Below are 15,292 nucleotides of genomic sequence, written 5' to 3'. Positions count from 1 at the left end.
CATGTATATGTATAGTTATATAAGTAATGTTTAAAGGAGTTAGGAAGGCTAACCCGCTTTATTTCCTTTTCCTCGTTGGGATGTGGTCTGGTGGGTATCATATACGGACGTAATATTTCTAATCAGTCAGTTCAATACCTTTGGGTAGCAAGGGTATACGTTCATATATTTCTAGTAAGCTATTATAGGTATAGTGTTGGGCTTATATATGATTTGGTAATAAATATGGATTTCGACCTACCGATTCGTTGCGGAAGTCACCTTTAGTTCCAAAATCTCTTTTATGGAGAACTCATAGAATAGGGACTATCAATCATATTATTACTTACTTACAGCGGGTCTCGTGAGAAGATTACTTACTTACAACAGGGCTCGTGAGAAGACTACATACATACAACGAGTCTCGTGAGAAGACTACTTACTTACAACGAGTCTCGTGAGAAGACTACTTACTTGTTTACTTACTTTCATTTAGGTCTTGGTAGAAGACTACTTTCAAACCAATCTAGTATTGGTAGAAGACTACCTTTTTATACTAGTAGGAAATATGGGATTTTCTAGGAAGTTCAAACGTTTACGCTTTTACTTATAAGACTTTTCATTAATACTTATATAGATAATGACATTAAATACTTATGAATTCACCAGCTTTAAAGCTGATACTCGCTTTCAAAATAACTTATATTCTCAGGTCACAAATAGACAGGTACCGATGCAAGGTTTAGAGAAGACGGAGCAGTCAAGACTCGTCTTTTATTTTGAGTATTTATTATGTTGTTTATACTATGAAAGAATACACTTGTAAGTAAAATTATACTAATAATGCAATGGATGATGTTGTTGCTCTGTTACTACTTTGCATTCTTGTGATACTGTACATGACGTCCTCCGTCCCCGAACATTTCCGCCGTTCCGGTTTTGGGGTGTGACAGATTGGTATCAGAGCTTTGTTTATAGTGAATATAGTATATCAACCCATAAAAGATATACTAACTATAAATACACCGGGATTAAAACACTCTGACTAAGAGTTAATACTTTTAAATAATAAAATATTTATGTAAATATACATGGCTACATTCATACTAAAATCAGTGTCACAATGACAAGAACAAAAGTATTACGATTGCTGAATATCACAATTAAGCTTGGGGATGTATGGTCAGTCCTGGGAATGGCATAGCCTGATCAACTATGCTGGTCCGAGGAGTGATTATCATATGCCCAAGAATGGTTGTGATGTGGCAACAAGTCTAAAAACTTATCAACATATCCACAATGAAATACCATAGGGGTATTTAGTGCTACTGTAATTACTTATCTGAGAACTACATAGATTTTTATTAGTATGTTAATAGTCGTTTAAGTGGATACACTAAGGTTATATGTACTAGGATATCATAGACTTAGAATCTGTGGATCATTGCTTTATGTCCTGTCCCCGTTGGGTTGGGGGCTTAGAGTTAGGGTCACTTATTCGAAGGTCTATCCTATCCTAAATACGTATAACTAGTATGCACCAAACAAGTATGGAAGCAACTAATAAAGATCTTCTAATAATTATTTTGGTTAGTTTGTCTATTTAGTTAGTTATTATTATTCCTGTTCTCGCGTAAATATCATGGCTGGATTTCCATCCCCACGACAACCCGCACTACCCTAACCACGGCAATGCTGGATGGCTCAGAGAGGAGCCAGAGAATGATCACCCAATCCCTTCGAATGATAACTCAACTGAAGACTTTTCTGGTAGTTCTTGTCGCCGATAGAATCTCATCGACTTCTCCTTCAGATATAACCTAGTTTATGTAAAACTCTGGTCTAATTTCCTATCGTTGTAAATCTTAGATCTATTAGGTCTTGATTAGGTCGTTGTCCTATCAAAAATTTACATTAATGGTTGATGTAAGGCCTATTCCTAGGCCACCTTTCCAGAACATGTTACATCTCCAGTATTTTTGACAGATACCAAATCGTATGGACATTATTGTCCAAATGCTTTCACCTTTCGATACTAGATCCTTATTCAAACGTATTATTAAATTGTGCTACTAGACCATGGAGAGTTCGTCCATGAGTCACTCCCCTTATTCATTTATTCTTACCGTGTTGTCATCTTTTAATCGTATAGTCAAAAGATGCCGCCTCGCAGGAATCCAAGGCGTAACCCTAATAACGAAATGCCGATACCACCACCTCCTCCACCACCTCAACCACCTCCTCATTTCGACACTGCCATGTTCCAAGCAGCCTTCATGGCAGCAGTAGCAGCTGCCGTGTCAGCCATCAATACTCCTGTCCCTAGTGGATCGGGAATAGTTGCACATCCTTCTAACCATGGTGAGAGCCGTGGGCTTCCTCGAGGATGCACCTACAAGGATTTTACGAATGCCAAACCCCGAGACTTTAATGGAACTGGAGGGGTTATGATTTTAAGACAATGGATAGAAAAGATAGAAGCAGTCTTTGAGATTTGCGCCTGCCTGGAGAACAACAAGGTCAAGTTTGCTTATTGTACCTTTTCAGAGAGAGCTTTAACATGGTGGAATGGCCACGTTAAGGCACTGACTCTAGTAGTGGAAAATTCGATATGTTGGGAAAACTTAAAGATCATGCTGATGAGAGAGTACTGTCCACGAGGAGAAATTGAAAAGCTCGAACAGGAACTTTGGAGCCTTAGAATGGTTGGTACCGATATATCAACCTATACGGGTAGATTCTATGATCTGGCAATTCTGTGCCCATATATGGTTGCTCCTAAGAGCAAGAAAATAGAGATGTATATTCGGGGACTGTTCCCCAAATTCAGTCAAGTGTGTTAGCATCAAGGCTCGATACTTTCGATAGTGCCAAAGAACTAGCACAATCTCTGATTGACCACAGAAACCATCGGAACTCAAAAATTTCTGTACAAGACCAACAAGAAGGAAACAACAACAAGAACAAGAGGAAAGATGAGTCCTCACAAGAATCCTCAAGGAAACAACAACAAGTTACAGTCAATGCTGCTACAGTACCTACAATAGTCCCTACTAACCCATTACCAGCAAAGCCATATGCAGGTAATCTCCCAAAGTGCAACAAATGCAACTATCACCACCATGGATCTTGTCGGGAGATGTAGTGCTTAAACTGCAACAAAAAGGGACACACCATACGTTACTGGAAGAATCCAGCAAGAGCGATCAACCAAGTACCCAACATTGGTATGAGCCAGGCTTGCTACGGTTGTGGCAAGGTGGGTCACTACAAAAGAAACTGCCCAGAGGCAGCGCATGCTGGCACAGACGGAAGGATGCTAACGAACACTGCCGAAGGAGAGACTACTCCGGACCCACGTTAAAGTGTCTACGACATTCGTTTTAACAGATTCACAAACTGTTTAAAAATTGTGCAGCTTGAGTCTTATCTTTTGCTAGATCCCATCTGTTAAGGGACCCTCGTGCTGTGTATACTTGTCTTTTGTAGTATACCTTGTTCGCAACAATAGTCTTGTAGTAAATATATAGTATTGTAACTCTCTTAAGAGTTGCACTGTTGTGTTTTGTTTGTAACGCCGTTATGATCAAATCTAGTGCCTTTATTTCCAAGTGATTCCAATTTCATCGTACGAATAGAGTCCATTCGATCCTCACAATACCAGTTTCATGCATAAATCTCTCTCTCCGAAACCTTCTTTCTAGTAAGGCCGTCGCTCCATAACTCTGAAGTACTCAGGCGTAGAATACCTCATGTTTCTAATCCTTTCCGAAGGAACCTCAGCTAACCTCCATGAAATACCACTCGTCCAACAGACCAAGTTCGAGCAAAGAGGCTATGGACGAATACATCCCACCTATTAAGATTTAGTGTATACGCGACGGTGGTATATGATTATGATTACGGAGACTTAGTATATGTGTTTCCGCCGTTTCTCCTGTTCCTCGTTGGGTTGTAGACCTGGGGCAGAGTCGCACATCCGACCGTCCTACTAATCCTAACTTTATACGACTCGTATACACGAGGTAATAATCGACGGACCAAGTATGAATCCTATCAGGAACACCAGCGCAAAGTTTCTAGGTCTACGAGTGAGTATTCTGCAAAGCAAAAGAGCGCAACCCCAATAGTAATGCTAAGAAAACTAATTTCGGGATGGAATTCCCTCTAACAGGGGATGATGTGACAACCCGAAAAATTTTTACGTTTAAAAGACCAGTCCGTCAACTCAACTGAGTGTCAAAATCATTAGTACAGAGCCCTATCCAGGTTACAAGTCATTCTAAGGAGTTTTTAGCCTAATACACTTAAGGAATAAGTGTTAGAAAGTACCTGCTAGAACCACAGTGTAGCAAAACAAACCCTAACCCCATCTAAATGAGTTCACAGCCACAAGACCATGAGTTTACAGCCGTAAACTCATGTGGCCGTAAACTCAAGAGTATATATAGGGCATTGGCTCATTTCTTCTCATTTATTCAGTTCTTGGCCGAATTTTCCTTCATTCTCTCTCAACTATCATAACAACAATCACCCTAGATCTTCAAAACTAGTAAGCATTCATCCTTTATTAGTTGATACACCGCTTAATCTAGTATTCTCTCATGATTTCACCAACAAAAATCATGTTTTCTTAGATCTTCAAGAAACACCAAGAACACACACTAGTGTTCTTGGCCAAAACCGACCCTTCAAGCTCCTAGATCGTAAGTACTCTTGTTCTAACTTCTTCCGTACTAGATTTAGCATGTTTAGGTATCAAAAACACCAAGAAACAAGGATTGGATGAGAGTTTACGCCCAAGGATCACCCAAGGCCGTAAACTCCCTTTTATGGTGCAAAGTTGCCCTAAATTCCTTCCTTATGCTTGGAAACTAGCCCGGACCTTTACCTTGATGTGCTAAGTACTTGAAAACATCAAAAGACCATCATCCATATGGGTTTACGGCCGCAAACACATGGAGAAGTGGTCCATGGGCCGTAAACTCCATTTAAGAGTGTATTGATGCCACAAACACTCCCTAAGGCTTAGACTTCAAGTTAGGATGCATCATTATGACTTTTAGGACATCAAACCACAAAATGGTAGGGGTACCATGAGTTTACAGACATAAACTCATGGGTTTACGACCGTAAACTCTAATGGAGTTGGTCTCATGATAATAAACACCTTTAGGTGCCATTTCACTTCCCTTTGATGAATTACATGTGATTCCAACACTTGATCAAGGTGCTTCCTAGTCCCGGAAGGCGTTTCCTTTCATATAGTTGTTTATAAACACTATCTTCATGTCGTTTAAATATTAGTTATATATCATGTAAACATATATAGACATAAACGTACCCTCAGTCAATTCAATACCTTTCGCTAGCAAAGGTATACCTTCATTATACTTGTACCTTACTAGTAACTATTATAGGTATAGTTAGGAGATACTACTTGCTATTCCTATTACAAGGAATACACCAGAGCATGTCTGTATATATGTATAGTTATACAAGTAATGTTTAAAGGAGTTAGGAAGGCTAACCCGTTTTATTTCCTTTTCCTCGTTGGGATGTGGTCTGGTGGGTATCGGGTATCCATCCGAAGGTCGTTTAAATATTTAGTTATATATCATTCGTACATATACGAACATAACAGTTCTAATCAGTCAGTTCAGTACCTTTGGGTAGCAAGGGTATACGTTCATATATTTCTAGTAAGCTATTATAGGTATAGTTTTGGGCTTATATATGATTTGGTAATAAATATGGATTTCGACCTAGCTATTCATTGCGGAAGTCACCTTTAGTTCCAAAATATATTTTAAGGAGAACTCATAGAAAAGGGACTATCAATCATATTATTACTTACTTAGAACGGGTCTCGTGAGAAGACTACTTACTTACAGAAGGTCTCGTGAGAAGACTACTTACTTACAGCGAGTCTCGTGAGAAGAATACTTACTTACATCGAGTCTCGTGAGAAGACTACTTACTTACAACGGGTCTCGTGAGAAGACTACTTACTTGTTTACTTACTTTCATTTAGGTCTTGGTAGAAGACTACTTTAAAAACAGTCTAGTCTTGGTAGAAGACTACCTTTTTATACTAGTAGGAAATATGGGATTTTCTAGGATGTTCAAACTTTTACGCTTTTACTTATAAGACTTTTCATTAATACTTATATAGATAACGACATTAAATACTTATGAATTCACCAGCTTTAAAGCTGATACTCGCTTTCAAAATAACTTGTATTCTCAGGTCACAAATAGACAGGTACCCATGCAAGGTTTAGAGAAGACAGAGCAGTCAAGACTCGTCTTTTATTTTTGAGTATTCATTATGTTGTTTATACTATGAAAGAGTACACTTGTAGGTAAAATTATACTAATAATGCAATGGATGATGTTGTTGCTTGTTTACTACTTTGCATTGTTGTGATACTGTACATGACGTCCTCCGCCCAAGAACGTTTCCGCCGTTCTGGTTTTGGGGTGTGAAACCTTAAAACAAAGAAGGAAAGTAAAGCATCTCCTACTGGTGATGGTCATCCCTCTGGTGAACTCTCAGTTCAGCCAGTTAACGTTCCACGTCAAGCAGGTGTCTTTCGTACACCCTCTGGCGTAGTCGGAGCTCTATGATTTTAGACCGTGTTTCAGCTAGTGCTTGTAGCATGGTGTCATGGTCTCTCTCAAATCTCTCCTGAGTGTGTTCAAGGTGATTTGTGCGGATGGTATGCATTCCTGCATTGGCATCAACCTCTGCGATATGATGGAGAGCTGTCCTGCCCTGAATCTCGTTTTGGGCAATTTTACGGATCAGGATTGGTAGAACTCTGTCTACCGAGCTTCCTTTGCTTCTATTGTAGAATCTTCGGTCTCCATTGAATGGCATGGGCTGATTTTACTCTTCGGTCCATGTCTCCATGCATTCTACCCAAGGAGGCGCCAGGCCATGAAAAGCCGGAGGAGGGTTAGGATTTGGAATGGGAGCTTTCGGGGGTAGGTTCTCAACTTCGGGTTCGGAGTTAGCATCATCCGAAAGGTCTTCAGCCTGGTGATCATTCAAAGGAATTGGATGATCATCCTCTGGTTCTTCTCCAAACCATGCAACATTGTCTTCGTTCGGAAGGTATACGTCGTCGTGGGGATGAAGTCCAGCCATGTTATCTACGCGAGAATTTGGGGTAAAGAAATAATTATTAGATGAACTAACTAGATAATTATAAGATAATCTTCATTAGTTACATCACTATTTGTAAAGTGCATACCATTTATATGTAACCAAAACAGGATAGGCCTTCGAATTAGTGACCTTAACTCGAAATTCACAAGGATCATGGGTAAAGCAAAAATTCACCGATTCTAAGTCTATGTCATCCTAGTTACATATAACCTTAATGTATCGACTTAGCAACTATTGACCTAGTAATGAAGATCTTTTTAGTTCTCAAGTAAGAAGTTATAGTAACACAAAATACCCATATAGTATTTTGGACTTATGTTCTGTTTTAGAGTTCTCATTGTGGTAGTGTTGGTAATTTTTTAGACTTGTTGCCACATCACAACCATTCTTGGGCATATGCTAATCACTCCTCGGACTAGCATAGTTGATCAGGCTATGCCACTCCCAAGACTGACCATACATCCCCGAGCTTACTTGTGATATTCAACAATCGTAATACTTTTGTTCTTGTCATTGTGACACGGATTTTAGTATGAATGCAGGTATGTATACTTAGTTAAATATTTTATTATTTAAAAGTATAAACTCATGGTCAGATTATTTTTAATCCCATTGTATTTATAGTCTGTATATCTTTTATGGGTTGATATACTTAATTTACTATAAACAATGCTCTGATACCAATCTGTGACACCCCAAACTGAGAACGGCGGAAACGTTCTGGGGCGGAGGATGTCATGTAATGTATCACAATAATGCAAAGTAGTAAACAAGCAACAACATCATCCATTGCATTCTTAGTATAATTTTAAATACAAGTGTGTTCTTTCATAGTATAAAACAACACAATGAATACTCAAAATAAAAGGCGAGTCTTGACTGCTCCGTCTTCACAAAACCTGGTCGTCGTACCTGTCTATTTGTGACCTGAGAATACAAGTTATTTTGAAAGCGAACATCAACAATAATGCTAGTGAATTCATAAGTATTTATGTGTCTTTGACTTGTAAAAACTATAAAGGAAAGACTTGTAATTGTTTGAAGGAAAGTTTGTATAAGTATGAAAGTGTTTGTAAGTAATTGTAAACATTTGAAAACCCTAGAAAAACTCATATTTCCTACTACTATAAAAAATAGTCTTCTACCAAGACCCGTCTGTTTTGAAAGAAGCCTTCTACCAAGACCCGACTGTTTTGAAAGTAGCCTTCTACCAAGACCCGACTGTTTTGAAAGTAGCCTTCTACCAAGACCTGACTGTTTTGAAAGTATGAACCTCTACATAAGTGAAGGTTTTTCCTTGTACAACTATTATTATTCAAATCTAATCTAGCTCATCGATTATGTGAATGTGACACAAAGTAAAGGTAATAAGGAAAATAATATAATACTAGAATTGTATCCTTTTGTATTTGTCGTATGTAAAGTGTATGTACTGTAGTATTTGTAATAAGTGACTACTATTGTACTGATTGCCTTAAAATGAGTATTAAGGTATAATGTGATGGATAGATCCCATACTAAACGCTCTCCCTGTCAAAAGATTCTGGGAACCAAACGCGACCCCTTCAATGTTGCAAGTCGTGAACATCCATATTATTATGATCACGTATGCCCAATATAACTATCACCTTTTGTTTAGAACAATGCGTTAGTGATTCATTGGTATAGTTAGATCCTATAATTGTTCCATGCTATAGCACCTTGTTGTGTATTGTATCTTCCTCCCTGTTTCTCTTTATTGTGTGTTCTCGTGTTATCGTGTATTGTATCTATGAAATAGTATCTATGTAATAGTATGTAATCGAATCTCTTCATATAGTATGTAACGTATTAGTATAGACTCATGAATGAACGGACTCTTGTGTGATTCCTTGTACTTGGAATAGTAAGTAGTATCTCCTAACTATACCTATTATAACTACTAGTAATGTACACATATAACTGAAGTATGCCTTTGCTACCCAAAGGTACTGAACTAACTGATGGAACATTTATGTCTATATATGTATACATGATATCTAATTAATATTTAGACGACATTCGGATGAATAACCGATGCCCTAAGGCCACATCCCAACGAGGAAAAGGAAATAAAGCGAGCTAGCCGTCCTAAGTCCTTTAAACATTACTTATATAAATATGCATGTATAGGCATGAATTTGACAATATAAAAGTATAAAAGAAGTTTTGTAAAACCATTAAAAAGTTTAATCGCTAAGAAACGATGACTTGATGTCAGTTTGTAAAATTATTTGAAAACAGTTTGTTTGATAAGAACAGTTTAAGTAGAAGAAAACTTTTGTTTGAAACACAATTGTAACAGAGTTTGAAAGGAAACATACAGTATGTAAGAAAGTTTGATAAAGAGATTTAACATGTAAAAACGTTTTAGTAAGACATTTGGAAGGAGTATCTTGAGTAAACAGCTAAAAGTGTAATAAATCCATTTGTATGCTAGTTATTAATCACATGTAATTGATGTAATAACTAGCATGATTCAACTTGTATCCCCCCCATAAAAGCATTTATAAACATTTAAAAACATTTAAAAGGGTTATTTAAGGGGTATGAACTCACCTATAGTGAGTGGATTGGATGGAAGTGTCGGACAAGTGCTTGGTGTTTAACTGAAGACTTAAACACACACAATGATCCTAATAACATATAAGACATATGTATATATACAATTAGAGATTATAACACTAATTAGACAAGTATATACATCCTAATGCATGGAAAACACTTTGGTCAAAGTGTTCAGTGGGCATTGGGTTGCAACAAAGGAGTATAAGGCTTTGTATTTGAGTTTATGGTCCATAGACCATACTTATTGGAGTTTACGGCCCAAGGGAGTTTACTCTTGGCCATAAATTCTCTAATGGGTCTCCATTTTAGGCTTAAAGGCAAGGTGTCTTAAGTGTTTAAGTGTTCCATGGTTTAAACAAGAGTCTATATGAGTTTAAGGTCCAAGAATGGATCTAGCTTGTGTTTACGGACTGGGGACAACTTCCCCTTGAGTTTACGGCCGTAAACTCATGGTGGGAAGTACCATTTCGTTTCTTGAATTCCTTAGTTCTATGGTTGTTGGTTCTATGCTAAGGTCTAGTCAACTGGAGGGAGGAAAGGGCATCATTACACCCTTATAGGGAGTTTACGGCCTTGGCAGATCCTTGGCCGTAAAATCTCATTCAACCATTAATTCTTGATGATTCTAAGCTCTAAAAAGGCTAAACCTAGTGTACAACGAGTTAGAACAAGAGTACTTACGATCTACGAGCTAGAATGGTCGATTTTGGCCAAGAACACTAGTGTGTGTGCTTGGTATTCTTGGTGAAACTTGAAGATCTACAAAATGGAATGATTTCACAGATGAAATCATGTAAGATCACTAGATCATTTAAGATATCAACTAATTAGGGCAATAAACTTACGTGTTTTGAAGATCGGGGACGAGGATCGGGATGATACTTGATAGGATTTAGGAGGAAATCAGCCAAGGGAAATGAAAGAATGAACTAATGTCCAACATATCCTCATATAGGGTGGATTTTATGGCCCAAAAGGAGTTTACGGCCGTAAAATCCCATGTGGTGGACGTGAACTCCAGGTAAGGGTGTTTCAGGCTCATTCTTTGTACTATAGATCCAGCAGATAAACCCCTACACTTATCCCTAAAGTGTACAAGGCTCAGAACACTCAAACAGGCTCCTAATTGTGCTAAAAGCTAGCAGAAATGAGTTTGATTTCCAATGAAGTGTTAGAATGAATAGGATAGAAAATTTCGGGTTGTTACAATCTTGAAACGAACACATGAAAGAACTTCACATTAGGCTTGCGGTTGTTCAAGATCTCGTAAGGAGTGATAGAAAATCGCTTGTTTAGATATGATCTGTTCTAAGTGTAACATGCAACAACAATAGCATCAGCCTAGAAATAAAAAGGCAAGGAAGCGAAGCTTAGCATAGTTCGAGCTGCTTCGCACAGAGATCAGTTTCACCTTTCGACGATTCCAATCTGATGTGGAGTATATGGAGCAGAGAAATTATGAGTCATTCCCTTCTCAGCCAGAAAGTCTTCGAAATCCTTGTTCATGAATTCCAATCCATTGTCACTTCTTACGTTACAAACCACTTTTCTTAGTTGAACCTCTACTTGCTTTATGAAGAGCTTGAGCTTAGGAGTTGCCTCTAATTTTTGCTTCAAGAAGAATACCCATGTGAAGCGAGAGAAGTCGTTAAGTATGACAAGAATGTACTTGTTCCCACCAATGCTTTCAATAGAGGAGGGACCGCATAGATCAATATGTAACAACTCCAATGGCTCTATCACCTTTGTGTTGATAATATAAGGATGACTTTGACGACTTTGCTTTCCCATTTCACAAGCTACACATAGATGTTCTTTGTCGAATTTAAGAACCGGAAGACCTCGAACGTGATCCCCAAGTACCAGCTTGTTGATGTCCTTTAAATTGAGATGAGAGTGCCTTCGATGCCATAACAAGCTTTTGTCTGAGTGAGCCTTCGTTAGCAAGTATACTACAGGTTTCCCTCGAATTGGATTTAGATTCAAAGGGTACATTTCCTCTTTCGCTTCGATTTCAGTAGTATGTTATTTGACTTCTTTTCGACTATCTCTGTGCCTTCATCATCAAATGAGACCTTCAATCCGGTCCCAACTACTATCCGTGATACACTTATTAGGTTGAGTTGCAATCCTTCAACGTATGCGACCCTTCTGATTGAGAAGTCACCATTCGTAATCATTCCATAGCCTTTGATAGTTCCAAACGAATTGTTGTCGTACTTCACTGTTCCACCATCCTTGAGAGACCGAAACTCTCTCAATTCTTCCCTTCGACCTGTCATGTGACACGAGCAGCCACTATCAATGTACCATTCTTCGTCAAACTGCCCGTCATGTATAACCTACAAAATATCAAGCAGATTTACGAACCCAAAGTTTCTTGGGTCCTTGTGATCCTTTTACAAGACATGGAATAGTAAGTGAAACATCAAGCATATAAGTTCTTTTTATCAGAGTTGTTTCATCTTTTCTTTTTATTGTAAAAACTTTGATTTTGGTTGACCTAGACTCATTTGATTTGGACGTTGGATTTGAAATTTTGACGTCAGCATGCTTTTGGATCTCTATGGGGCATTTGTTGCCTTCTGGAAAGAGCTTTCCTTTTCCCCTTTAAATCTTTTGAAGGATAAGAATTGGAATGTGAAAGAAAAGAATAAGGTTTAGAGACGATATTAGATCGTCGATTATCACTCTTCCTTGGTTGAGAACAGGAATATTTTTTCCTTTCGGTTCGTCTGATTGAACTTCGGACTGAACCCATCCTTTCAGCTGCTATTATCTTGAGGACCGAAACCTTGCTTTCGGTTGCTTACTCACTGAGGACCGAAACCCTCCTTTCGGTCGCTTTCACGCTTAGGAACGAAACCCTCCTTTTGGTTACATTCATGCCGAGGACCGAAACCTTCCTTTCGGTTGCTTCTTGGTTCTCCTCGTGACTTATGTGTCTTTTCATACCTTACATAATGAGGATTATGAGATCTCCAAAACGGTTATCTTTCTGAGAGATTCTTCTTGTATCTTAGATTACGTTGGTGTTTTCTTTCTGCCGCCTGTTTTGGATTTTTATGAATATTGTCATTTTTCTTCGATACTTGAGCATGGTTTTCGCTCTTTGACGAACACGTCTCACTGGACGTTATCACTGGTTCGACCGAAGATGTTTTGGTGCCACTTGTGCTTGGCACATCATATTTTGTAGGTTCATTGAGTGGTTTCGACACATACCTACCTTTTACTCTCCATGAGGTTTTCTGAGATAGGCCTTTTGTTTCATCAGCATTATCTATTGGTGTTGACCAGAAGAATTCCTCACAGCCATTTGCATTATCTTCTTCTACCATTGCTGTCAGTTCTGCTGTTTGTTGAGGAGTGACTCCCTGAACTGTGTAGACTTGATTTGGAGTGGTTTGAACCTTTTGATATACAACAACTTTTGCCTTGAGAATTTTGGTCTTGTCTGTTGATGAGTGAGCGAACTCCACGGAGTTTTCAGAGATTAGATTTTTATTACTTTTGAGTTTGCTTTTGACAAATTCAGAACAGTCCACCATCATCTTCATTAAGTTCAGATGAATTTTCAACATCAATTTTATTTTCTTAACTTAATTTGGCATTCAACGAGTCAAATTTCTGTATAGTTTCGGTTCTTAGTTTCAATATATCGTTTTCATCGAACAGATTTTTGAGCATGTGCTTATGGTCTTTTGACTTTATGTAGGACTCTATTTTGTCATGACCAATATTTTAGGCAGGAGAGATTTCGTCAGAAGATACAATATTTTAACAATTGTAAGCTTCGGCGTCGACTTCATCCTCCTTTAACTCAAGGAAGGGTAAAATCATTCGATGTATCTTCTTTCCTATTTCACAATCGAGATGCAATTGAGTGATATTAAAGTAAAGTCTTTTCTCAATCAAACAAAAAACGTTTCGTTGTCTAAAGAGCTGAAGATTGTCTCGTTGCAAATAGATTGACTCATCCCTAGACCTAATTAACTCTTTCTCCTTCTGCTCAATCCACATCCTCCTCTCCTCACTCTTCGACGATATCCTGCTAATTTGATCAGTCAGGTTAGATTTTGTGACACGAGTTTGGGTAAGACTACTACTTATACTAGAAAATTTAGATTTTAAGCAATTCAGTTCCTTTTCATAGTTAATAGTAGGTATTTTCAGAGAAGCAAGAATATTTTGTACCTTCTTGATCAACTTATCACATTCGTTGATCTGTTCACTAATAGGTTTCGTAGCGAAATACCCGTCCTCTCGCTCCTTCTCATCTTCCAACCCACCATCTATTGTGTACCCTCGTATCTGTGATACTCCTTTTGTCACCATTAAACATCTTCCCGCAACATATTCTTCTTTCACCAGCATAGCCTTGCCATGCATCGGCTTTCTCACTTCTTGGTCCTATGAATATGTGGACCATACATCCACCCCACCAAACTCATCATTGTCACCTGTATCCTATACAATCGAATCATTCATGGTGTTATTGTTAGCTACTGATTTTCTTTTCTTGATCTCGTCCAATCGTCTGAGGAGGTTCGCTTCCTCATCAACCTTTTCTGCCTTTTTCTTCAGCATGCAGTCTTTGGCAAAGTGATTCTTGCCTCCACAATAATGGCAATCAAAGTCTGAGTCACCACCAATGTTCGACTCTTTCTTGGATTCTTTTGACTTTGAACACATCTTCGGTTCCTCTTTCACTTTCTCAGAACTATAACTTCCCTGCCAGTTTCGGTTCTTGTTGGCTTGGAACTTTCTTTTAACAAACTTTCTTGGATTGGAAACCATCAGAGCATACTCTTCACCAGTTAGATCATAATCGGCAAGATCCAACTCTTCTTATTCTTCAACAACGCATTTTCCTTTTGAAAAAGAGCTAATGATCCCAAACTGGAAACTACGTTCGATTCCTTTGACCCCGCACTTTCATGGGACTTCAGAATTCCCACCAGTTTCGCCAATGGGTATCATTTGAACTGTTCGTGTGCCTTCACTATAGATACAACTGCCATCCATTTGGGTCTAAGTCCGTTCATGAAGGTGACCTTCTGCTCAATAACCATTCTTTCGATCCCGTACTTTATCATCTTACTGAGAAGATGATTAAACCGATCAAAGGCTTGAATGAGTTTCTCTTCGGGCTTCTGTTTGAAATCACCAAACTCAGAAAGCAACAAGGTTTGAATCGAATGTTCCAGATCGTCATCTGTAGAATACAATTCTTTCAACCTATCGCATATCTCTTTTGCTGTAGCACATGAACTTACCAATCGAAACATGTCTGATTGTAAAGAAAACCTAATCATTCTTAAGGCTTTGATGTTGCACTGAAACTTCTCCTTCTCGTCTTGAGGAATGTCTTTTACATCATTCACAAGTTGATTGTTGTAACAACCCGAAATTCATATCCCTAAATGTAACCCTTTTCGCGACTCGTTCCGATCATCCAATCGTCGTTTCCGATTTCGTTTCCGCTTTCGGCATTTTATTAAGTCATTATTGAATATTTTATTTTATGACTTAATGAGTGCCCAAATACCC

General features: G+C 38.3%; 2 protein-coding genes across 2 annotated transcripts; one reads left to right on the top strand and one right to left on the bottom strand.

The window, feature by feature from the left end:
• Positions 1-2,255: 2,255 nt before the first annotated feature.
• On the top strand, positions 2,256-3,124 carry LOC128132954 (uncharacterized). The gene is made up of 2 exons (XM_052769975.1): positions 2,256-2,729; positions 2,810-3,124. The coding sequence occupies exons 1-2, from the start codon at positions 2,256-2,258 to the stop codon at positions 3,122-3,124; spliced, it is 789 nt and encodes a 262-aa protein (XP_052625935.1).
• Positions 3,125-11,721: 8,597 nt separating this feature from the next.
• Positions 11,722-14,539, bottom strand: LOC128132953 (uncharacterized). The gene is made up of 2 exons (XM_052769974.1): positions 14,216-14,539; positions 11,722-12,081 (listed from the first exon to the last, which is right to left on the bottom strand). Exons 1-2 carry the CDS (start codon positions 14,537-14,539, stop codon positions 11,722-11,724), a joined length of 684 nt encoding a protein of 227 aa, XP_052625934.1.
• Between the last annotated feature and the right edge of the window lie 753 nt (positions 14,540-15,292).

This window comes from Lactuca sativa, chromosome 3 (assembly GCF_002870075.4).
Source record: "Lactuca sativa cultivar Salinas chromosome 3, Lsat_Salinas_v11, whole genome shotgun sequence".
In the NCBI taxonomy this organism is placed as follows: Eukaryota; Viridiplantae; Streptophyta; class Magnoliopsida; order Asterales; family Asteraceae; genus Lactuca; species Lactuca sativa.
The sequence above is the reverse complement of the archived record's forward strand: the minus strand, read 5'-3'. Positions and strand labels throughout refer to the sequence as shown.

Excerpts from the sequence above, each read along its gene's own strand:
- LOC128132954 (XM_052769975.1), top strand. The coding sequence starts at position 2,256 with ATGGCAGCAGTAGCAGCTGCCGTGTCAGCCATCAATACTCCTGTCCCT. Across the intron at positions 2,730-2,809 it reads CGGGTAGATTCTATGATCTG|TCAAGTGTGTTAGCATCAAG; the intron begins GCAATTCTGTGC and ends CCCCAAATTCAG.
- LOC128132953 (XM_052769974.1), bottom strand. The coding sequence starts at position 14,539 with ATGGTTTCCAATCCAAGAAAGTTTGTTAAAAGAAAGTTCCAAGCCAAC. Across the intron at positions 12,082-14,215 it reads ACACCATGAATGATTCGATT|GTTATACATGACGGGCAGTT; the intron begins GTATAGGATACA and ends GATATTTTGTAG.